The sequence below is a fragment of the Oenanthe melanoleuca genome, chromosome 3 (genome assembly GCF_029582105.1).
Source record: "Oenanthe melanoleuca isolate GR-GAL-2019-014 chromosome 3, OMel1.0, whole genome shotgun sequence".
In the NCBI taxonomy this organism is placed as follows: domain Eukaryota; kingdom Metazoa; phylum Chordata; class Aves; order Passeriformes; family Muscicapidae; genus Oenanthe; species Oenanthe melanoleuca.
The window spans coordinates 52,992,925-53,017,323 of record NC_079336.1 but is presented as its reverse complement, the minus strand read 5'-3'; the positions used below and the strand labels follow the sequence as shown (position 1 = coordinate 53,017,323).

Here is a 24,399-nt window from a genome sequence, read left to right as displayed (position 1 = left end):
AATGTTTTTCCCTATATCCACCCATCACTTAATCTTCTTCTGCCCTTGAAAAGCTCCAAAGGCACCTAATCTATAGAGTAGTTTTTGTACTGAGTGGAACAATATACCATTATCTCCCCTAAAGGTCTTGAAAGGGTAAGAAGTCTGTATGCAGCCTGACACTCCTCAGTATCTCCAGGAAGTGATATATCCGTTCAGCCCAGGAGGTGGAAGTATGCACATCTAAAAGCTCTGTATTATGGTGAAAAGGATAATAACAGTCAAAGTATAGTCTAATATGCTACCAGCAGAACTCTAAAAAGCAGTTTTCCCAGAAGAGTTGCAAGAAAACAAAGCTGTGCTGAGATAAAAGTTATGTACCTGTAGAGAGAAGGTTTTAATTGGCACTGAACTCTGTGTGGAAATGTTGGTATAGCCTTGTAGGAGTCTGTTATTTTTGTCTAATAATGAATGAAAGTGTATGATCCTGTCTGCTTCATTGCACAGTGTGAGCTCAGCGTTCATGTGGGCATTCTGCATGCTGTTGGTACTACTACACCCGTTCCACCTGTCTGTCCATATTCCTAGAAGCAGTAACTAATTTCTTAAGCTCTGCATTTTCCTTTGGTGTTATGTTCATTGAGCACCCTGGCATACAGCCATAGGGAATGACATATTTAAGACAAGGATTGCAGTCCTGTGCTAAAAGTACTTCTAGTGCACTTGAGGCTGAGTGAGTGGTGTAACAAGAGTGCTGGGAAATGAGGAGCTGCCAGATGCAGGGCAAGTGCCTGCCTGGGTTCCAAAAGGCTGAGGTGGTGTCAGTGCAGACGCTGACCTGCAGCTTCACTGAGCAGCCAGCTCCAGCAGAGGAGCTCAGTCCTCTCAGAATTTGGTTATATTACAAACAGCATAACATGCTACCTATGAACTTGGATTTGGGGAGAGGTATACAAGCTGTTGTCACATGATATTCAAGAATTTTGATTCTCTCCAGCCTGCTGTGCTGAGTGATGCATTTGGACTCGCCATCTTGCTGCGTATATTTAAAAATCCTTTGGTTATAGCTACTACCCTTTGTGCTTGCCATCCTGTTCCTTGACTCTGTCTCCCTTTCCAGGCTGGCAGCCTTCCTTTCTTTTTCCACTCTGATCAAAATGGGAACTGAAATTAGGAACTTTTTCAGAAGAGCAGTACTGCATGAGGCTATAATGGTTCACTCTTGTCTCAGCCATCCTCTTCCTGCTCCTTTTCCCCATTATCTCTCCCTGTCTCTTGCTCTGGTAACATTTAACTTCCCCTTGTACTCACCCTGGCAACCACAAGCCATATTTTCTTCAAAATATCATGGGTAGTTTAAGTGCCATATTGTAACCTGTGGAGACTCAAGAAAGGAGTAATGAGCAGTTTAGACAGTGGCACAGTGTGGTGAGGCAGCCACATAGGCAGGTGAAAGTATCAAGTCGTGCAAACTCCCAAGAGAGGTCCATGGCACTGCTAAACTCTGAACAATAAGTTCTGAATTTCAGTTCTGAACAATCCTTGTAAAAACTTACTTTTATCTCACATCTGTCTCTAGAAATACAAAACCAAGGGCACGTGCAATAAATGTCATAGGATAGTTATCTCATTTTCCTTGAAAAACAGAAATTATTTCTCAGTCTTGTGGAAAATCAAGCTGGAAGCCTTCTTGTTCTATATCCACAAGAAGTTCTGCTTACCAGCCCAGAGGGGAGAGATGTGTATTTCCAAGTGCCTAAAGATGTAGAAAAGAACAGCCACCTACGTAAGAGATGTCTGTGTCAAATTTCAAGTGCTTGGAGAAATTATGGAGAGATTATTCTGGACTTTCAGAGAGAGGAAAAGCTATGGTATTTCAATAGCAATTTGAAATTAACTAAGGCCTTGATTCATGATAACTGAACAAAAGAGTTTTCTAGTTTCTGTTGCCTTCCACAGATTTTGCATAAGATGCTAAAAGATGTGGTTATCATGTGGTCACATTAGAGTAATTTTAAACTATTTCTCAATAGTATTGTGCAGCTGCTGAGAAAAAAAAAAAAGATGTAAATATACACTAAGGATTTTCTTGACAGCAATGCAAGTCTTTCTAAGATCTCTCCAACTATACAGAGCAATAATAAGGAACTTAAATGCTCAGCTCACATGTGCTGAGCATTTCATAATGTCCTGCAATTATCCTTCATATATTTTTACCTTATGGACACAAGTCATGAATTTGACTCTGTGCCTAGTATTTATAGAGAACTAGTGCTCTAAGCCTAGAATTCTACGTACAATTTGGAACCTGAAAGAAAAAATACATGTTATTGAAGTTGTTGCAGGTGTGACATAAGCAAGAAAGGCCTGTATGCTTTTAAAATATATATATTTTTATTAGACTTGATAAACTATTGTAATAGGCTGGTAACAGGTCCTGGCTCAAAGCTGTAGCTGTACTGGTTTTGGCTGGGGTAGTGTTATTTGTCCTCACAGTAGCTGGTATGGGGCTGTGTTTTGGATTTGTGCTGTAAACAGTGTTGATAACACAGGGATGTTTGTTTCTGCTTGGCAGTGCTTGCAAAGAGCCAAGGCCTTTTCTGCTTCTCAGCCCACTGCAATATTGAGGAAGCTGGGGATGCACAAGGAGCTGGGAGAGGATTCAGCTGGGACAGCTGACCCCAACTGACCACAGGGATATCCCATACTGCTTGGTATGCTCACCAGATGTAGAGCTGGGGGAAGAAGAAGAAAGTGGGGGACCTCTAGGGTGATGGCATTTGCCTTCCCAAGTAATGGTTACATGTGATGGAGCCCTGCTTTCCTGGAGATTGCTGCCCATGGGAACTGGTGAAGAAATTCCTTGTTTTGCTTTGCTTGCATGCATGGCTCTTCCTTCACCAGTTACGCTGTCTTTATGCATAGGTTTTCTAACTTTTGCTCTTCTGATTCTTTGCCCAAACCCACTGGGAGGGAGTGAATGAGAGGACGTTTGCTGTTAAACCACAATAATAACTTATTAGGAATATGTGAAGAATTAACCAACATGTTCTATCAACAAGTTTCTTCTGGCAATAATGAGCAGTAGGCAAGGACGATCATAGCCATGTATCATTATTGGAGCCATGTATCACTTCTATTTCTGACACTTCAGCCTTCTGTGCACACTGACTGTGGAAATCTGACTCTATAGGTTCTGTTGAGTTACTTGTATGTAATTATTAATGAAAGGAGGATTGGGGTTTGAAAGTAGTTGGAAGCTGTGGAGTTAAGAGTCTAGACTGGAAAGAGCAAGTAGTTGGAATAAGAACTATTTTATCTCCTGAAGATAATTGACTGCATCTCCAGCCACAAAAACTAATGCTTTATTCTCTTGCCACAGTTTTATTCTTTCTCTATAAGTTTCTGTTTCACTCTATTCACTCTATTTGTGTGTCATACTTTGAATATACCATGCTTTTATCTTTTGTTATCTTTTGTTATTTTCCTTTTGTGAATTCATGATGACTTGCAAGTGCTCTTCCTCTTTTTTTCTTATTTTCTTTTTTTCGTTTTTTTTTTTTCTTTTCTTTTTTTTTTTTCTTTTTTTTTCTGAAGGGGATAGGGCTACTCAAGAAGCAATATCTACAGAAAGTATTTGTGTTTATGTCTTTTTCTGGAGGCAGATAGGAAAAGTTCAAGGTAGTTTTTAGGGACTTTGCAACAGCCATAACATATACCACACAAAATATCTTCTCAAAGTAGGCTTCAGCAAAAGAACATGTTGCTATTTTTCTTTGTGGCTGCTTAATAGCTTTTAAGTTTCCTAATCATGTGGTTCTGCTTTTTCCTGTTATGTAGAATGTGAGATTCTAAAGTTAGGTACATGACAACATTTGTTCTGAAATGTCCTTTTTAAGCATCTTAACTGGTGGCTAGATGGAATACTGATAGCTAGTTAAAATAGTACTTTTAAAAATAGTGTTTTTTCTCTTCAAGTAACAGGTGCTCTGTCTCTTACTATATTGGGAAGTTATCCTCAGCTCACACCTCATCTTCCTCACTTTCCCACCCTCCGGACAAGACCTTGTGTCAAATGCACTGATTATACCACCTCTTCCTCATCTCCAGCATGAATTTACTCCTGGCCCGTTTACAGCTATTAATTCTTGCGGCAGTATTTTCATTAAACCCTTGTATCATGAATCCAGCAACTTGCTGGAGGCTGTGTAACAACCGGCGATCTTGCTTGGTCTACGAATCTTAACACTGTATCTTGAATGCCCTGTGCAGTTGTGCATGCCGTGGGCAGTTGTGCATGCCCCAGGCCAGGTGTGCATGCCGTGGGCCAGGTGTGCATGCCCCGGGCCAGTTGTGCACACCCCGGGCCAGGTGTGCACGTCCCGGCCAGGTGTGCACGTCCCGGCCAGATGTGCATGCCGTGGGCCAGGTGTGCACGTCCCGGCCAGGTGTGCACGTCCCGGCCAGGTGTGCATGTCCTGGGCAGTTGTGCACGCCCCTGGCAGTTGTGCATGCCCCGGGCAGATGTGCATGTCCTGTGCAGGTGTGCATGCCCCAGGCCAGGTGTGCATGTCCTGTGCAGGTGTGCATGTCCTGTGCAGTTGTGCATGCCGTGGGCAGTTGTGCACGCCCCTGGCAGTTCTGCATGTCCCGGCCAGGTGTGCACGTCCCGGCCAGATGTGCATGTCCCGGCCAGGTGTGCACGTCCCGGCCAGATGTGCATGCCCCGGGCAGGTGTGCATGTCCTGTGCAGTTGTGCATGTCCCGGCCAGGTGTGCATGTCCCGGCCAGGTGTGCATGCCCCGGGCAGGTGTGCATGTCCCGGCCAGGTGTGCACGCCCCGGGCCATGTGCGCAGCCCCCGGCAGCCGCAGCCCTGCGGCGGGCCCGGCGCTGTCCCGGCGGCTCCGGGCGCGGGGCGCGGCGGCCGCTCCCGCCGGCCGGGCATGCTCAGTGCCGGCGGCCGGGCTGGCGCCGCTCCCGGCGCTCGCTGAGCCCGCGGCCGCTGCCACACGGGCGGCGGGAGCGCCGCTGCGGGCCCATGGGCAGCCGGGCGGCGGGCGGCGAGCAGCCCCCAGGTGCGAGCCGGGGCGCCCCGCGTTCCTCCGCCCGCACGGCCGGGCCCGGGGCAGCGGCTCCCCGCGGGCTGCGGCCGGGCCGGGAGCGGGAGCGCAGGGAGCGGGCCGGCTGTCGTGCCGGGGCTGTGCCGGGTCTCTGGCCGGGGCTGCGCTCTGAGGTGCAGCGGGGAGCTCCGGCTGCGGCCCAGCGCCTCCGGCCGCGCTGAGGGGCGGCTGCCGGCAGCGGCACCGCACCTGCACCGCGCCAGGTCTGCGCTCCTGCGCGGGGCAAAAGGCAGCACGGCTCGGCTCCGTTCTCAGAGGGTTTTAATTTTCCAGCCTGGTCTGTAAGCTGTTCCCCTCTGGCAGCTTGTAATACTCTATTAATATTTGTTTTTTGTAATTTTAGATGATGGCGTGTCAGAAGCAGCTGGTGAGGAATCAAGGCGGTTTACCAGAGATCAGCTTTTTACATTAATTGCAGCAGCTTCTATAAATTTCAGTTCAATGATATGCTACTCAATCCTGGGACCCTTTTTTCCTTCAGAGGTAAACAAACAACTTAGCTACTCTCTTAATTTCCTTTTTGCATGTTGAAACTTCCAGAAATATCTTGAACTCCATGGGACATTCATGGCTAGCTGTAAGCTGTTAAGGCTTTGCAGTTGTGGGAATTCAGTGATAGCATGAGGCTGGTGTAGCTACAGTGCATAAAATGGTGACCTGTCCCACTGTCCATGGGCTAATCTTCCTTATGACAGCAGAGGAGGCAGCAAACTAATGAGATGAGATAAAAGTCAAAGAGGATTCTTGGAGAAGTGAAATAACTTTTTGCTCAGTGTTGCATAGTAGTTTTGTAGAGTTGAGATTAAACTGCCAATGTCCAGACTTGCATTTCTGTGCCCTAGTCACTCAGTGACTTTTAGCTTCCTCTAACTCATTCTGGGCCATCATGAACTGTTTTAGCTTCCTGACCTAGGAAGGGGGGAAAAAAAATAAAATCTCTGCTTATGTTGAATGAATAAGGTATTTAAATATAGGATGAAAAAGATGATCATGGTGCCTTTGCAGCAGGAATCTATTTCTCCCATGACCAAATTGTTACCAAGTATTTACAAAGAGATATTATTTTTGTCTAAATATTGCTATGTACTACTTGTGCCCGAGTGAGTTTATTTGGCCAGCTAGATAAGTAAAAAATTGTCTGGTGCTTATTATGGGGTGGCGTATCATAGTGAAGATAACAGGTATCTCTGTTTACTGCCCCCTCACTGTGCAAGGGATCAAAGTTTTGTAGCTAGTGGCCTTGCACACCAGTTGAAGTCCCCTTTATGTAGTCTGGCTGCCTCTTCAGCAAATAACACAAATTTCTATTCACTGACAAATTAACAATACTTTTCCCTTGATGACGTATTAGAAGTGCAACATGTATTTAAATTGTGTTGTTACCTTATGAGCCCCTACTGCCTTTGAGAAAAGAAATTGCTTTCTAACTGCATTAATAGACAATAAAATGTACAAGACATGAATGTTATTCACCTCAAGAATTTGACTATGTCTTTACAAGGTTGTGATCTTTTTTGCAGGCAGAAAAAAAAGGTGCCAGTAACACAATTGTTGGCCTGATTTTTGGATGTTTTGCTTTGTTCAATTTCTTGGCTGCTTTAATATTGGGAAATTATGTAAGTATAATTGAAGCAACTTTTTTCTGTTATGACACAGGTTGGTACATGAAGATAGTTCTGCAAGCCTGAGAAAAGAGATGTCTCTTGAGTAGAGCTCCTGCAGTTTTTTGTCTGCAGTAACTGGAGTCTGATCAGTCAGTCTGAATGTAATCTAAGTCTTGTCAGTGCTCTTCTGTTGTTCCTAAGAGTAGCATAGGGCAACCGATATGTAACTGTTTTGTTTCTCTGGTTAACTGTTGTTTGCTTTAGAGTAATCTGATGATCAATTCTTTCTATGGCCTCCTTTCTCCCGCCACCTCATTTTATTTGTTGCACTTACTTGTATATTCGGTTCACTTTTGGCAACATTCTTAAGGTGTTTTGTTTTTTCTTGAGTTAGCTGCACCTCTTCTTCTTTTCTGGTATGTTGTTTTCTATTTTTTTTTTTAAACATTTGCCCCTATTATGATTCTCTGCTGCTTAATTCAGTTTCCCCTTCAACTTCATTCTGTAGTAATATGGGAGAAACGTCTCCAGTTCTTGTAACTTGAGCTTTCCAACAGATTAAGGATTTTTCTCACTTTGAAGAAATCACAAATAAATTATATAAATGTTTGTCTATGTGCTGGAGCACTGCTGTCTATGCATTATTTGCTAGGGCTGCTCCCTAAGCTGGGACTTCTGCATAGTCAAAATCATCTCTGTCTGAGATGTGGCTGAGCAGCCTCTTTGCTAACCCTGTGGTGAGTGCTTTTCTCTGGTGCTAAGGTGGCTCATAAAGTGTCACATAAGTGCCATTTCTAAGTCCAAGTCTTGGTGCCTGTAGTGGCATTCAGCTATGGCACAAGCCTCACCAAGCACTTTACAGGGGGGAGAGTGAGTCTGCCATTCTCACTGCAGACAGCTGAAGTGAGCATCAATAGACCTGGACAGTGCAGCAATCAGAAATCATGAGGGTTTCAGTGAAACTCAGCAAAATGTGGGCTTTAGTAATAATGGCTGAAAGGCAGGGACTTTGTTCAGGCCTGAACAAAAAAGGAGCTGAAATACCTATTGTCTTTAGGGGAAGTTGCAGCATAGAATCAGGAGCTCAGCTGTACTTTGTTGCAGGATTGAATTTGCTTTATGGCATGCCTCCTGTCATCCTTAACTCTTGTGAGAGAGTCTGAAATGAAGGAAGGTGGGATCCTTCCCTGGTAATGAGTGAGGAGGCCTGAATGTGCTGTGTTTCTATGCCAAAGCTTTGTGCTGTTAAGGGTTGTCATAAATTTGCTTGAAAATGAGCTTGCATTGACTCTTACTAGCCAGATATGTGATGGGTATTGCTGGCCTTGCCTCAGTGCTGGAGGGGAGCTTTGGAAACAAACTTACTGCTTGTTTATAATGAGAAATGCTGCTGTAACCTGCTGCTCTGCAGAAACTGCAGCATTGTCTTACCTTTTTAAAACTGGGTTAAGTCACTTAACTGTTCAGAGTATCTTTAGGTTCATTATTGAATGAAGGCACACCAGCAGAAGCAGTGTTTCCCAATTTTTTAGCTACAGGTGCTATAAAGTTCCCATAATATTTTTATTTCTTTACAGTAACTTATGTTGAAAATTTTTGATCTTTCCTTGAAGTACTAACATGTAAAAATGGTATTTATTTTACAGCTTTCACAAATTGGAGCAAAATTCATGTTTGTTGCAGGGATGTTTGTTTCAGGATGTGTGACCATTCTGTTTGGGTAAGTAATTTCTGTTGCTTGGTTTTTTTGCATTTGTCTTCTGATCATTTTCATCCATATGAAAAGATGGACACAAAACAAAAGTAGAATCTCTTGGGCATCTTTTATGTGTTGGTTAGGTCATCTAACTTCTTGCATCTTTATCTGCCTCTTGGAAAGCAGAATGAACCTTTCACTAGGTTTCAGAGTCTGTTTACCACTTTGAAAGCAGAGGAGGTAGATTCTGTCTACTTCAGTAGTAGTTTACAGATGGTGAGAAGCATTCGAAGTGCAGCAATAAGAAAACTATTTCTGCATAATGTTTTAATTATTCTTTTCTTAAAAATAATTTGCTTAAATGTGAAGCTTTGCCTGGCTGGTAGAGATTAATTTTAGCAAAATAAATGCTTTTTTAACAATGAAGGTATCTCTTATTAGTTGGTTCAAACACATCACATCAGACTTCCTGCAGAGGTGCTTGGAAAAGCTATAAAATACAGCAAAGGTGAGACTGGAGTTCTTCACAGGTTACGGTTTTCATGTTTTTTTCATTGCCAAGCAAAGGGGAAAAGGAGAAAGCTGCCAGAAATAGTTTGGTAGAGTTTGAATGATTTCATGGATGTGGTTCAAAGATAAGTGGTTGTCCTAGAGTGATTTTATCATGCTTGTATCCCCAGTCATCTGTTCTGTTCATACCAAATATTAAGTTCTGCACCTTCAAGACTGGTTCTGAGAGCAAAGAGAGGAAAGAAAAAACGTGCAGTTTGTTTTCAGAGAACTGGACTTCCTCCCACGCATTCCTTCTCATAGACTCTGTTGTCTGCAGCACAGACAGCACAAAAGAGCTCTCTTTTTATTTTAATTAGTTTTTAGCTAGCTAAAGTAAAAGAGTTCCCCAGACTGTGACTTTTCTTTTTCTTGGAACTCATCGGCCCTGCTTTGGACTGAAAACCCAGAAGAATACCGGGAGCTCACACCAGGACACAGCATTTTTCCAGCAAAGGAGAGACTGCTAAGAGACTGAGTGAGCCAAGCTACACTCCACAACAAGGACTTTCTGAGTTTGCCATTGCTTCAGAACAGCAAGAACTTTTATTATTTAATATTACTCATTTTCTTTTATGCTTGTGAATCCTTTGCTTGTTAAATACACAGGTTTTTTTCCACTTTTCTCCAGGGAAATCTTCTCAAACCAGTAGGGGAAAGGGCCACTTGAATCTGCTTTCTAAGAAAACCCCTTTAGAATTTTCCTCCCAAATTTGCTCTAAACCAGAACAGTGGTAATAGAAAGCATTGAGTGTCTTGTAACTGTGTCTTTTAATGAGCAAGAAATTGTGGTCTAGGGCCTTTAGTAGATGGCTTCTTCCATCCTGAGAGAGGTCCTGTTTTTACTGTTGGGATTTTTCTTTTCCAGAATGCTTGACAAGGTGCCAAGTGGACCAATGTTCATCAGTTTCTGCTTTTTAGTAAGAGCAATGGATGCAATAAGCTTTGCAGCAGCAATTACAGCATCGTTCTCCATCCTTGCAAAGGCATTTCCCACTAATATAGCTACTGTCCTGGTAAGTTCAGAAAGCAGTGCTACAGCTGAGTACCAGCAGTATGACAAATTGCTAGTGGACAACCTAAAATCAAAAGCAGAAAGTCTGTTGTCTCTATGCAGGCTTATTTGAAATAATCTTGGAATGTTTTGTTTGAAATCTAGAATCACAGTCATAGAATGAGTTTAGACCTTAGCATAACTCTGGTTAGATATAAATTAAGCAGTATATATTAGTTGCTTGTGCTTTGAAGAAAACTGACCATTAGTGGCAGTAGTTATCTCTTCAGTGAAAGTCAAGACAAAATACTAATAAAATATTAGTACAGCTTTTAGTGACTACTTTTACCTGGATGCAAAGGATCCATGTAAATTGATTAAAATGAATGGTAAATTAATTGAAATGGTGTTGATTTAAGTGAAAGATGTAAAACTGAAACAATTTTGGCTTAATTTTTCTAATCTGGTGATGAAAGTTATGTATGAAAAGACAAGAGCTAGAATTTCTTGAAATCCGGAGAGCAGTGTTTCTGATCATCAACAATTCATTTCAGCCAGAGATATTGCCCTTTTTCAGTTGAGATTTTAAGGTGTTGAAGAAAAGTTTTGTGTTTAGTAAAAATGCTGCTTTTTCTGTCTATTTTTCAATACATTCTGGTTTTCAGTTCAAATATGTTCTGTCAGAAATAACTGGGTGAAATTTTAATGAGTGAACAAATGTTTAGAACATACTTAAGAACATTAAATAAAATTGGAAAACTTGCTGCTTTTATTAATATTGTTAAGCTAATTACTTCTATAAATAAATATATATCTATAAGAATACATCTTTCTAACTAGAAAAAACTACTAAGTTGTATCAGCAGTGATTAGCTGACCTTCTCATTGGAGAGCAATTTATATATTATAATAATGTTTTGGATTTATTCAGTCAATAAGGTTAAGGTTTCCTATTTGCAAATTTTAAAACATAATTTAAATAAGTAAGTAAAGAAACATTGACTTAAAGGGACTTAGTTACTGATTTTTTTAATCAGAGTTAAAAAGAAATTCTGTTATGGCAGCACAGTAACCATGATGCATGGCTGAAAACAGTATATGGTGGTGAAGGTCATCTCAAGACCAGAATCAGAAATTATACACAGCTGTGGCTTGGTACCTACCTTTGTTTAAAATCTAGAAAAGGTGCTGTGAAAAGCCAGATGACTTCTAAATGTTTGTCTTTTTACCATATTGTATACTCTAGTGTCTTGTTCTGCTATGGAATAAAACCTCTCCATATTTATTCATGTGTATTTAGTGTCCTTAATGGTGGACATGATGGAGAGTTCTTGTTACTGTGGGCTCTGAGACAGGAGGCAGAAGAAAGAGGTGATTGCTTGAGCAAGGTGCATCCTAGTTTAAAATTGAAGCCTGAAGAACTGGATGAGGTTTTTTTAGCCTGGCTCTCTATTATCCTTCTTGATAGTGCTAGATGCTGAAAAGCACCTTTCCTCTCCCTCATTTTGGTACCAGTTTTCAGCCTTCCTTTCACCTGCTGGGTACCCTACAGAGTATATGGGGAAGTTATTAAATACAGGCACATTAGCCTTGTTGGAGTGGGAAGTTGAGCATCTGTCATGTGATTCCTCTGTGGGAGGAGGTATTGACTGCAGAACATAAAGCAATCTCACTTCTCAGTATCAGGTTTGTCTCATACTGTCATACCCAGTCATACCCTCCCCACTCCATTAACTTAGAAGGCTAAATGATATACAGCCCCAAATTATGTAAACTACTTGAACCAAAGTCTCACAAATCAAGTATTTTTTATGGCTTTTGAGCAACAAAAGTGAAAGTGTCATCTGGATGCTGTGATGTTAATGGCCTACATAGTCATAGTTTTTCAGAATCTCAAATATATCTGAAAATCTTGTAACTTACTAGTCATATGTTGTTACTAGTTTTTTTATTTTTTTTGCTAGGAAAGAAAAAGGTTGCAACCCTAGACTGATCTAGTGTAAAGAACTTGGCTTTTGCTGACTCTGCCGTTTTCAGGGCATTTGACTACTCTGACTTGTATCAGTAAAATTAAAGATGAGGATGATTCCCTGGAGTATCTTTCTGGGTTGTGGAAGTTATCAAAACTTTCATCTATAAGCAGTTATTACCACCAGCTCTTATTGGTGGTCTAAGTATTGATTAATCAAGTGTTGAGGCAGATGTTGATAGTGGTGACTATGATGTTTTGCACAAGATGTATCTGTATTACTGTCCTTTTACAAATTAGTATTTTATAAAACATACCAGATTATTAAACTATATCCAAAACAATCTGAGTTGTCCCCATTGCAGTTCCACTATTTTTTTCTACCACTAGAGAGTGAGTCCAAACAGGTGTTTGTGGAGAGAAAGCTTTAACTTGGCACATGTACTTAATCCCATGAGAGAATGTCCCATCTGAGTAGATTTGTTTAGATCCCTTCCCTCAAGCTGGGATGTAATGGCAGGTGGGAGAGGTGATCCCTTCAGTCTGAGTAGCATGTGGATGCTTTCTGCCACTGGAGCATTTGTCTCAAGACTGAGATCTGTTAGGTGACAGCAGAGTTGTGAGTGCTGCAGTACAGGTGGTTCCCTGTAGGGAACCAAAAGAGGTTATGGCTGTCACACACATAACTGTGGAATATCCCACCCTGTGAAGGTCACTGCTGGCTCTTGTCCTAGTGGTGCAGTGTCTTGCCTTTCATTACCCTGGATGTGTTGTGCTGCTCCTCAGACACATAGCTTGCTTTGTATTGTTGCATTGTATTTTCTCAACATACTTACTTTGTTTCTGCTTGCTTTTTCATCCTTTAGGGCAGCCTTGAAATTTTTTCAGGACTTGGACTGGTGCTGGGCCCACCTTTGGGTGGCTTTTTGTATCAATCATTTGGTTATGAGATCCCTTTTATCACGCTGGGATGTGTAGTGTTGGCTTTGGTGCCTGTGAATATGTGTATATTGCCAAAATATGGTGAGTATCCTTCTACCTGCTTCCTTCACTCACCTTAACTTCTCATGTACTTCAGTGTCTTTAAAAAAGTGTCAGCTTCTGGAGTCTGGTCCAAGTCAGAGGGCAAAACTCCAGCTGATTTAGCTGATCATCTTGATCATGCCCATATTTAATGCTAACTTAAATTCATGAGATGGCCTGAAATTAGTACAGCTTCTCATGCCTATTTCTGCAAACACTAGGAACTTTGTATGGAAGTGAACTAAAATACAATTTTGTTTTCTTCTATCTTAGATTTAGGGCTTTTAAAGGACCAGTTGTGTCTGCTTCCTGTAGGTTTGTCATTGCAGCTATTTGAAGAAAAGCTGGAGACAGATTTTGCCTAAAATGGGAAAACTCAACATGTTTGAGGAGTTAACAGTGGAGGGGAAAACTAATTATAAGGAGAAAAAGAAGCATTTATTTGTACTGAGCAATGCAGGATCTGATTAACATGAAAAACTGTTGAAGTTAATAAAGGAGGGGTTTATTGAAGTGATGGAGGTAATATAAATTTGTTAAATTTTAGATAATTCTGCTTGGACAGAAAACTAGCTTAAAGATAAGTCTTCACACAAGACTGTAATTGTAAGGTTACAGTTCTGTTATTCTTTTCTAGAGAAAAAAAAAAGCTAGCAACTTTGAAATGCTTCTTTAGTTTTTTTATCCTTCAATATGAAAACCATGGAAAATAACTTCAAGTGTATTGGCCTTTAGAAGAAACTTACCATGTATTGCTACTGCTGACTTTCCCCCCTGACCTCCCCAAGCTCTGAAACTGTCATGATATCGCTGCCAATTTGGAAGTATGTTACATAAATGTTAGCTCTGAGCTGGTGGATGCTAATGCTTGAACTTTTAGTTCTTTGTATACTTTGAGACCACATTCAAGTATTACAGGAGAAACACCATCTGGAAGAGGCCTAACTTAAAATTCCCACATAATTATAACATCTGAAAGATGTTTTCTGGAGTACAAATTGAATATGTTGAAGTACAATTAGTTGCTAAGAAAACTTGGATAGATCTCAATTGATAAATAGCAATCTTTTTATCTTACTCTCAAAGCATGTTTCTTTTATTAGCTATGAATTGTTCATATATGTGTTCATGTATCAAGCTGAGACATATCCATGAGGATTTAATTGTATGACTGCTAGCAGAGAAGCAAATACTTTTTTCACATAATACGTGCTTTAATTCTTTTCAGGCTGGGGATTTGCAGGAATCTAAATTGTATATTTTTCTTCTTCACTTACCAAATTTTGGTTTTTACTATAAAAATAGTAGAGCACATAATAATCAACTATTTGCTTTCATCTGTTGTACAACAGGAGTAAGAGGACTAGAAAAAGGGAAATACTTTTTATTTTCTAAAGCAAGGAGATCAGTCATGAGCTTATGCTGCTGAAAATAATGCAGTTTCCCACCCTCTTCTATTGAAACAGATTCGACTCCTAGGAAGGAATCCTTTTGGAAGCTCATTCTTCTGCCAAAAGTCTTAATACTCTGTCTTACTATATTTTCTCTCAGTGCATGCTTGGGTTTTATGGATCCCACAATGTCTCTATTTATTCTAAAGAAGGTAAGTCCTGATAGCATCCAGTGAAGTAAGTAACTGGTTATAAATGTAAATATCCTTAACAAAATTGAGTTTCATCCAATTAACACTGCTTTAGTTAACTGTTGTATGAATTCCAAATAACTTGATTTCCACAGTACTGGTAATATCCATTGCACCACCTCTTCCTGCTGGGTCTTGATAACTTTGAGAATGAAGAAATGTAAGGCCTTTTAAAATGGGCTTTCTCCACTTTAATGTCTTTCAGCTGCAAAGTACTGTCTCTGAAAAGGGCATAGAAACTGCTTTTGTAAAAAAGGGACTTTTTCTTCCTTACTGAAATAAAATTCTTGGAAGCTGCTACAGTCACTGACAGTGTTATATCTCTTGATGTGAACCCCTTTAAGATTTTGTTCCTAGGTGAAATTAAGCAATGGTCTTCGAGGGCTTTTTTTATTAATTGTTTTTCCAAGGGGTAATATTTCACAGATGGCTGTGCTACTTTTTGTCTGCCTAGTTTGTACTTTGAGCTCCTGTCCAGGGTGAAGGGGACTTGACCTCTTTCATCAGTGGAGATGTGAATGTACATCTTCCATCTCCCAGGAGGGATCTGAAATTATCCCACTGTAGAATTTGTTCTTCTATGGCTCTTCTGCTTTCCCTGTGCTCTGTGCTGAGAGATACTTGCTGTGAAAGGGCTGTGACCCTGTTGGCAGCTATTCTAGCCACTAAATTAGAGCTATTATAATGTATTTGCATGGTAAGGAAATAGTGAATATTTATGTAGTCTATACCACATGAAACATCTTGGAATACATTCTACCTCCTAGTTAACACACTTATTTGAGAAACTAAGATGCTTTTGATTCATTTCACATTTTGTTTCAATGCAGAAATATGTCTCTCTATTAGGAAAATATGGGCCTCAAGGTGTTAGCAAAAAAAACCTCTTATTCATTCTCATAAAAATCATTCTTATGTTGAAAAGTTAGAATTGAGTTTTATGGCACTACTTACTTTTAAGATGTACTGATTAACAATGGATGAATACAGTACTTAGGCTTTTCTAATGCAAATAAAACTGAAGATTGGAGAGGTAGAGACTAAATCCATTGAAATTTCAGTGTCTGAAGTGTCTGTTTCAAGTGTGTCAGATTGTAATGCTAGAGTTCAGGGTACCAGTGTAGGGGACATAGCATAATGTTTCTTCCTGACATTATTTAGGCTTTGTATGAGTACAGTTGTGTCAGGTGTTCCATCACTCCAAGCTTAAAAAGTGTTGATGAAAGCAGTGAAACTGAAGCTCCATGGATGATTTTAAGTACTTGAAAAAAACCTCTGTATGGTATCAGTAAAATACTTTAAATTGAGCATTTCAGTATTTTGACTTAATATATAATTCTTGGATTGTCTTTCAATGAGCGTAGCATATGTAGTTTGTCTTGATTATTCTTTTATTTGTCTTCCTTTCCATAGTTCAAACTCCCAGCTGGTTATGTGGGCTTGGTGTTCCTTGGTTTGGCACTCTCATACTCCCTGTCTTCTCCCCTCCTTGGACTCTTAAGTGACAAACTGCCGGTGAGTCCCGCCCTGCTGTGTGTGCAGGGTTACTAAAGCACTCTGTGCATTTGTTTAAAGATGGGGGACAATGCATGAAACACGGGATGCAGGGTTGGTCTTGTAAAGGGATCTGCCTTTCAAGATCTTGGTATGCATCCATTACATGGGAGATCTCTTTTGCAAGATCCAGGGTAATTTAATAATGTCTAAGTCAGGAAAGGAAATCAGACAAGCAGCTGAAGTGTGCTGAATTTTTCTAGTGGACTAAGCACAATCTTTTTCCAAGCAATATGGAGTAGAGAGTGGGAAAATATGCCCCAGTTATCCATGCTTTTAACTACATCTACTTTTATTAGCTTTTGAGAAGAGGAGTAAAGAGTTCTGGTTAGCTGTATTGACTTTATATCTTAAAAAGTGTAATATCCAAATCAGATCAGCTCAGTGGGCTGCCTATCCTTTAGCCTGGTCCTTTAGTTCTTAACAGCACCGTAGAAAGAGACTTTGACAGTGGTACACCTAAAACTGCCTGTTCAACAACCACTGCTAATTGATCAAGGAAACCTACACTTTGAATGCAGTGCCTGAAGGACAGTAACGGTTTTCTGACACTTTTTCCTGACACAAACTAGTAATGCCCTTTGTACATGAAAATTACGTAGAATCATAGCATGGCCTGGGTTGGAAGGAGCTTAAAGATCATCGTGAAATGCTACAGGGTGTTTCTAATATTAAAGAAGATTAAGACCTAAAATACTTTGCTAACTGAGAAGGACCATTGCTTAGTATCTTGGAATCTCTACTAAGCTTCTGCTGCCAGTGATTTCATCTGGGGTGAGGAAACAAGAATTTTCTTGATGCACATGACAAATTCCTGATTTTAAATGGTGTAGCTTTTCCTTTTCTTGCACAGTACATCAGGAAGTGGCTGCTGATATTTGGAGATTTAATGACAGCAGCGTGCCTGTTCATGCTAGGACCTGCTCCTGTTCTGCACATTGAAAGGTACTGCCTCTACCTGAGCCTGTCCTGTTATATGATGTTTTCAGCCATAATCATGTATGTCCGTAAGTCTATAATTAGCAGCTCTGACCATGAAATAGACTTGGTTTTTAACTTCTACCTTTGACCATCAAAAATGTGGTTTTTTGATGTGTAGCATGAGACTGTGAATTTGGAGCAGTGAAAGCATCTGAAAATGGAGATTTTACAGCTTCATAAAATAGATGCTTTTCTTTCATTTTTACTGTTACTTTGTTCATGTTAATGTGTATGGTAGGAAGAATGTTGCTTTTTATTTTCCTTCCCTCACAGTTTTGTGGCATTTGCAGTGCACCAAAATAAAGTTCTCATTTTGTCTTATTTTCCAAATTTTTCTATTTCATCAGTGTTCTTAAACTATGGGATTTATTTGCATGGCCGTGCAGCAGTACTGATTTTATTTCTCTTTGTATATAGCCTACTGAGAAAAATGACAGATTATAGTTTTGTTTTCACTAGCAAAGCAAAGACATTGTTGCACCTGAATGCTGCAATGTCATATTTCTCAAGTTAATTCGCAGCAGAACACTCTGCTACATTCACAAAACAATTACACAATCCTTTTGTCCTAGGTTAGATACTCTGTTAAAGTAATAGACTTGTTGATGCACAGAACTCCTCCTAGGTTGCTAATTTTTAAAGATCATAGATTTTTGGTGCGGTTTCAAATTTAGATAATAGATTTGAGCTGGGGAGAAAAATAAATTAGTAAAGTCTTCAAAATTCTTTAGCTAAGTCTAATTGGTTGTAATATATTAGGCTACAAAATTTTAACTTCAAAATTCTTGACTTTTGCAACAAACCAAGTCTGGTGCTTGCACATAGACATTGCTCAGTTAACCTCATGTATCTACATCTTCCCTATATGCAGCTCATAAAATGAACTGCATTTGATAAGAAAATATATCATTTGAGCACGGGTTTTTCATATTCTTTTACAAAGTCTTTTTTCTAAAGCATAGAACTGGATTTTTCAAGTATTAGTATGGCTTAAAGATACATCGTTTACTGATCAAGTCAGGGAGATCTGATGTAACAGCCTTCAGTCAAATGGAGTCCTTACTGGAAAGAGTCTTCAGTAGCTAACTTCTTGTAAATGTCTCTCTTTCAGTCAGCTGTGGATATTTGTGCTAGTGTTGGTTTTGATTGGCTTTTCCCTTGGCATGAGTGCTATTCCAGTGTTTCCAGAGATTCTGCAATGTGCATAGTAAGTAACTCAGTCCATCCCTTCTTTCATGTTACTGACACTAGGAACTGTTTTTCAGGGGTGAATGTGAAGTGTGACTTTTTTGCCCCTTTTTGAGGCAAAGGCAGTAGTAACACTTGAACACACTACTCTGTTATCTTAGTTCTTTCTGACTGAGCACCCCAGTCATTATCCTCCCAGTATAACTTTGTAAATGTGTACCTCAGTAACAACGTAGAAGGGTCTTGATTTACTCTTATTAGTATGCTCCTTTTGGAACAAGGTCTTTGCTTCTAAAAAGCCACCTGTCACAGTTTCACACTTGCCATATGAAACATGGGGAATTGGTGCAATGGTGTGATCTTACTTGGGAGAAATCAGAGATGAGGAGTAGCACTGCAATCTTCCAGAGAGGCAGCAAAGAAGAAAGTATTGGGTAAACAGACATTCTACACTTTTGCTTTTTAACTATTTATGTGGTGTGCAAATTAAAAGGATGGGGAAAAGTCCATAGGGAAAGGCTACAGATTGAGACACAGTATTTCTTGTACTACTTCAACTGGTCTATCTTTCTGCAGTGAGAATGGATTTGAAGAAGGTCTGAGTCTCCTGGGACTAGTGTCTGGTCTCTTCAATGCCATGTGGTCCCTTGGGTAAGTGTACCCCTTTTTGTAAGCTATGAGTTCAACTGTTCCACACTATTGCCACGTGGAAACCTGGCTGTCACTGTCTTGATCTTGATTCAAAAGTTCTTGCTTGACAGGTGCCTGGTAGGCATGTTAAAACAAAACTTTTTACCCAACAAAAGGTAAAACTTCTGAACTTCTGTTTTGACAATGCTCTGAACTTGTCTTTCTTGAAACATACTGCTCTGCATATCAAAAACCTGCAGTGATTAAAGTGGATATTTGCTTGCACTTCCATGTAGTCATTTTTCTTTTCACTAAAATATCTAATGCTCAATATAAAGAGATGTGGACCTTAATTTTTTACAAAACTAAGTCCACCCAGATGGGTTGAGCTAGATGTCTGCTCCTGGCTTACTCTGTTCTCCTTTTTCCATTTTCTACGTTGCCTTCTTTTGTCTGGGATAGCTTAGCATAGAATCTTCTTCTTAAGCCATAGCAATTCTTTAAGGTCTATGTTTGTATAGCTTAGCAGAGTGTGTTTGTAACTCTGTACAGTGTTTTTATAACTCAGGTTCATCATCCCAGATATAAGTGAAAGGTTCTACTGAGTGAATGACCCTTCAGAGCTGTCACTCAGTGGGAAGTGACAGTGTCCCTATTGCCAGCCAGTTACAGAATATTTTTTTCTGTCCTTTTAGTCTTACGTGGCTGCAGGTATGTTTCAGTGGCACAGATTTGCACCATCTTTTTTCCAAGATACAGCTGTCTAGCAGTCCTGTTTATTTGGGTTCAGTACAGACACAGGTAGTATAAAGTTTATGCTGCTATCTTGCCTGGTTTTATAATGCAGCTTGCTTCCAGGATGTCTCTCTAGTTTTACAGTTTTTTCCCTTTCTGTCATGAGAGAACACATAATGTAATACCTTTCATAATGAGACAGCAGCTGTATAACCTTTATAACCTGCAGTTTGAGACAGGCATGAAGGTGTAGGGCAGTTACACACAGCTCAACCTTGCAATGACTGTGGCTGTCACATTGTGTCTCCCCACCTGCTTATATTCATCAGACGTTTGTCTTGAAGTTTAGAAACTTTGTGTTTTGAGGAACGTGACTTTGAATTTCTCTTATTATAGAATTGATCAGTATAGGTGTTTTCTTAGAACGTGGTCCTTAATGGGGTCTACTGAAAAAGTCTGCATTCAGTTTTCTAATGTGGATCCTATTTCCAGATGAGGAGATAATTAGATTTATTGGGGCCTTGGAAAACAACAAGTTCATACTTACTGTGGATTTTATGAAAGTTAGGTCTGTGGAAGAAAATCTCTTTGTTGTCAAAGGTGAGAGTCTATGAAGGAAGGCCACAAAACCCAATAAAACAGTTCTCTGAGAATATGCAATCCTTTATGCTTGGGATGCCAATACCTGTTTTTGATTTGATGCAGGGCATTTGTAGGTCCAATTCTGGGAGGATTTCTATATGAAGAGCTGGGTTTTGAGTGGGCTGCAGCCATCCAAGGAGGATGGCCACTTTTAAGTGTAAGTAATTACACATTTTTAAATATCTATTGCAGTTATGAGCTATTGCATAAGGTTGTTATGAATACTACAATTGTAACTCGCTGTTTCCTCAAAGGGTCTTGCAACTGGAATATTTTATATCATTGAGGCAACAAGGAAAAGGTATGCTAAGATATTTATTCTTTATTTTTCTTGCAATCCTATAAAGCAAACCTTTGAAATCTGTGCTTGCGTTTTTTCCTCACTACCAACCTAATAATGAATGATAAGATAAGCAATAAAAACATTGCTTAAATAATTTGTCTGTATGGTTTCCTGAATCCCTACTGGCCTAAACGGACAGCTAAACCAGGCAATGTCTATTCTATACAAGCAGCAGGACTGTGGCATTAATGAGCAAACCCTATGGACAGTTCCTCCAGGAGGATGTCTGTGAGCTGGAATTGGTTGGATGGTCACAGCAGACAGCAGTGGTCAACAGCTCAATGTCCAGACACAGATTAGTGACAGCTGGTGTCCCTCAGGGGTCTGCCTTGGGACCAGTACTGTTTAGTATCCTCACCAACAACTAAAAGAAGGTAGATTCAGACTAGATATAGGGAAAAAAATTTTCAGTGAGGGTAGTGAAACACTGGACCAGGTTGCCCAAAGAGGTAGTGGATGCCTCATCCCTGGAAACATTCAGGTCCAGAGTGGACATGGTTCTGAGCAACTTGATCTAGTTTAAGATGCTCCTACTCATGGCAGGGTAGCTGACCTTTAAAGGTTCCTTTCAGTCTGAACCATTGTATGTATGGAAATGAACAGTACATGGTTCTGTGCAGGAGTAGGGAACCAAATCCAGTGATCCATGTAGCTCTTTGCGTGTAATGTGCTTTTTTGCCTATTATGTTGGCCTCACATACAAGTATCTAGAGAATATAAAATCTGTGTTTTCTCTCCTGTTCTTTTCCTTATGCAAACAGTTCCAGTTCCAACCTGCAAAATCCTCCTGGTGATAATGAAGAAAGGACTCGTCTGATGGGCAATGAGATGTAGCCAGACATACTTTCAGTTCTCTCTTGGCTATTGTGGTTTAACCTACTGTTGAGGTGACTGCCCTTAACAGTGATTCATTATTCTGGAGCTCGGACATGATCTCTTAGTGAACAACCAGTTGTGGTTTAATTGTAGAGGCATTACTGTTTTGAAACACTAAACACTGACTGCCTTTCTTTTGGAAGTTCTCCTGAATGATGAGTAACCCTCAGCTGTCAGCCTGTTTAATTGTGTTCCATGTACAGTTCAACACTGTATGTGAAAATGATGTTTTCAAATATCTGGTTTCCATACTTCTGTATGCTGTGCATTATTCTTGGGTAATATTTTGCTACCATGATTTGCTGTACTTTTTTAAAGGAAGTTCATTATCTTGTAAAAACAGAATTTGAAATTATAAAGGGCTAAACAATATTATTTTCAATAAAGCAATTTTTTTCCTAAGTTTTGTAAATTTTCTTAGACAACAAGAGTCTAAAATAATTATTGTCTACCAGCACTTGTGTTATCTTGAGAACGCCTGAAAATGAGATGCAAAAATAATGAACATTTGCTATGTCTACCCAGAAAAAACTGATCTTGAGTCCTGGGGAAGACTTGGAATCTGGTGTATACATTGATATACATACATGAAAGATAAATGCATGTTTGTGTTATATTTGAAGACTCAGCTTGGTGATTGTGAGGATTGATTTTGCTAATAAATACTAGCTGGAATATTTGTACTAATTGCTTCTGCAACAGCAAACCTATCAGGAGTCTAGGGCTACTACGGGGAGAAAAAAAAAACATTTCCTCACCTCTTCCAGTTGCTTATCTAAAGATATTCAAGAGGAACTGAGAGAAGGACACTGCTGTCAAACTCATGCTAGATTTCTTGACATTGGTTGTGGCAAAAGTCTTTTAATTTATCATTGAGCCCATAGCTGGCTTTTAGAAGGGGTTCTATGTGGTGGCTGTTTTCCAGTAAATAAGAAAAGTGATCTGTCCTAGCGACTTCCAGTCAGTTTCTTTTGTGAACAGTTCCTCGATTTTACATAAGAAATACTTTTTTCTCTGTAGAACTCTTTTGGACTAGAAAGAATAACTGCTGTGGTACCCAAATGAGATGTGAAACTTCAGAGTACCAAAGGGCAGGCTTCCCCATGGAACATCTTGTTAATAGATTTCTTTCCCTTTTGCATCAGATGTTAGACTTTACTGAAACTGGGAATGTGCACCTCATCTTATTAGGAAGTGCTGACCATGCCAGTGCTGGTGATGAGCCAGGTAAGAAGGAGCTGAGAGGACTAGAGTTGGATGCAAGATACAGATCTGTAGACATGATGCATTCTGTAGACACGTAGACATGTGCAATTTGTTCACTGACCTGATGTGTGCTGTTAAGACTTGAGAGGAACCAGAAGACCAAAAAGAGCACAAATGTCACTGAAATTAGTGAGCTGCCCTACAATGTGTGAACTTCACCAGACCACTAGTAGAAACTAGACAGGCTTAACCAGCCCCTCTAACAGAGTAGTGAGGGCTTCTGTGGGAAGCTAAGCCACCCCCCTGGTTAGTGCTGTGCTTGAATCATGCAGTGGCAGGTCTGAATATCACCCTGCCACTACTGACACAGCTGTAGAAGCTGTGATGGGCTGAGACTGTGCCAGGTGTAGCAAGACTACAATTGACTGGACCAGGGCAGTCCTGAGCAGGAGGAGCCCAGTGTGGCAGCACTGAGCTCAGGATCATCTGCCTGTCTGCCTTCCACAGCCCTGCCTGCACCCTTAGGTTTGGGCAGTGCTGGTCTCTGCTGGGATTTTCCAATGTTGTTTTCCTGCTGGGACCCAGGCTTGCCTCAAGCTCTGTCACTACAGCCTGGCTGACTCACAGGTCTGGCAGCTGATGCATTTCTTTGGCTGCAGCACAGTGCTGACTTCCCTGCCATGGTGTAAGGCAGATTGCTCAATGCTGGCAGCATTCTGGGCTTTGATATTGTGAGACTTTCCAGGCAGGGTCATTGCATCTCCGGGTGTCAGCTTTCAGCCACCCTGGGGAATGAATTCCCAGGTTTTGTGCAATACTTTCTCTTTTTAAAGTCCCCTGCCTTTGCTTGCCTGTGGCCTTGTCTTGGTGACTTCAAGCTCCAGACATGGGGCTTCCTAAAACTTGTGCCTCTGCTGTGCTGGCGCTGTCTGCTCTGGGGGCCTGTGTCCTGGACACAGATGTAGCAGCTGACTAGCAGCTCTCTATGAGCACAATGTGGTCTTGTCAGAGGATACTGAAGTGCCAGTTTCTTTTGAGGAGGTCTTGATGCTGATGGAGAAAAATAATGCAATTTTGGAAGCAGCCATCAAGGAAGCAGCTAGACAGGTCATGAGAGTCATAAAGTCATTAGAGACATTTGTTTGAATAAACACTGACCATTTTTTATTGTCTTAATGGTGTTTGTATGCTGATACCAGGGTGCCCATATCATTGTGATTCCTGAAGATGGCGTTTACAGATGGGTCTTCACAAGGGAAACAGTGTACCCTTATCTTGAGGATATCCCAGACCCACAGGTGGACTGGATTTTGTGTGCTCATCCTGGAAGATATCATCCCTGTTATACATGGGGGAGTAGTCTGAAGGGAAAGACAGCTAGGGGTGGTTGTTGATAGTTTTGAATGTCTTGGAACAAGTTCTGTGTAATGAAGCCAAGTTAAGACATCATGCAGTTGCCATAAATAGCTTCAGACAACTTTCTTCATAATTTTTCTCTGCTATTTTTTCTCAGTTTAAGTTTTTCCTAATTTAGTTAGTATACCAGGAAAGTTGAGATTTATTTAATAGAAAAACAAATACACAGAATCTGTGTTTCAGTAAGGAATTCTATGCATGTTGTAGAAAATGTTTGATACAGAATTATTAGGAATATTTGTGAATAAAA

The 24,399-nt window shown here is 40.5% G+C and overlaps 1 protein-coding gene across 1 annotated transcript; it reads left to right on the top strand.

Moving 5' to 3' along the window:
- The first annotated feature begins 4,929 nt into the window (after nucleotides 1–4,929).
- SLC18B1 (solute carrier family 18 member B1) lies at nucleotides 4,930–21,929 on the top strand. The gene is made up of 14 exons (XM_056488831.1): nucleotides 4,930–5,056; nucleotides 5,445–5,584; nucleotides 6,622–6,717; nucleotides 8,352–8,425; nucleotides 9,819–9,966; nucleotides 12,780–12,936; nucleotides 14,403–14,539; nucleotides 15,992–16,093; nucleotides 16,986–17,077; nucleotides 18,225–18,320; nucleotides 18,878–18,952; nucleotides 20,372–20,465; nucleotides 20,563–20,609; nucleotides 21,413–21,929. The coding sequence occupies exons 1-14, from the start codon at nucleotides 5,020–5,022 to the stop codon at nucleotides 21,483–21,485; spliced, it is 1,368 nt and encodes a 455-aa protein (XP_056344806.1). The 5' UTR covers nucleotides 4,930–5,019; the 3' UTR covers nucleotides 21,486–21,929.
- The last annotated feature ends 2,470 nt before the right edge of the window (nucleotides 21,930–24,399 follow it).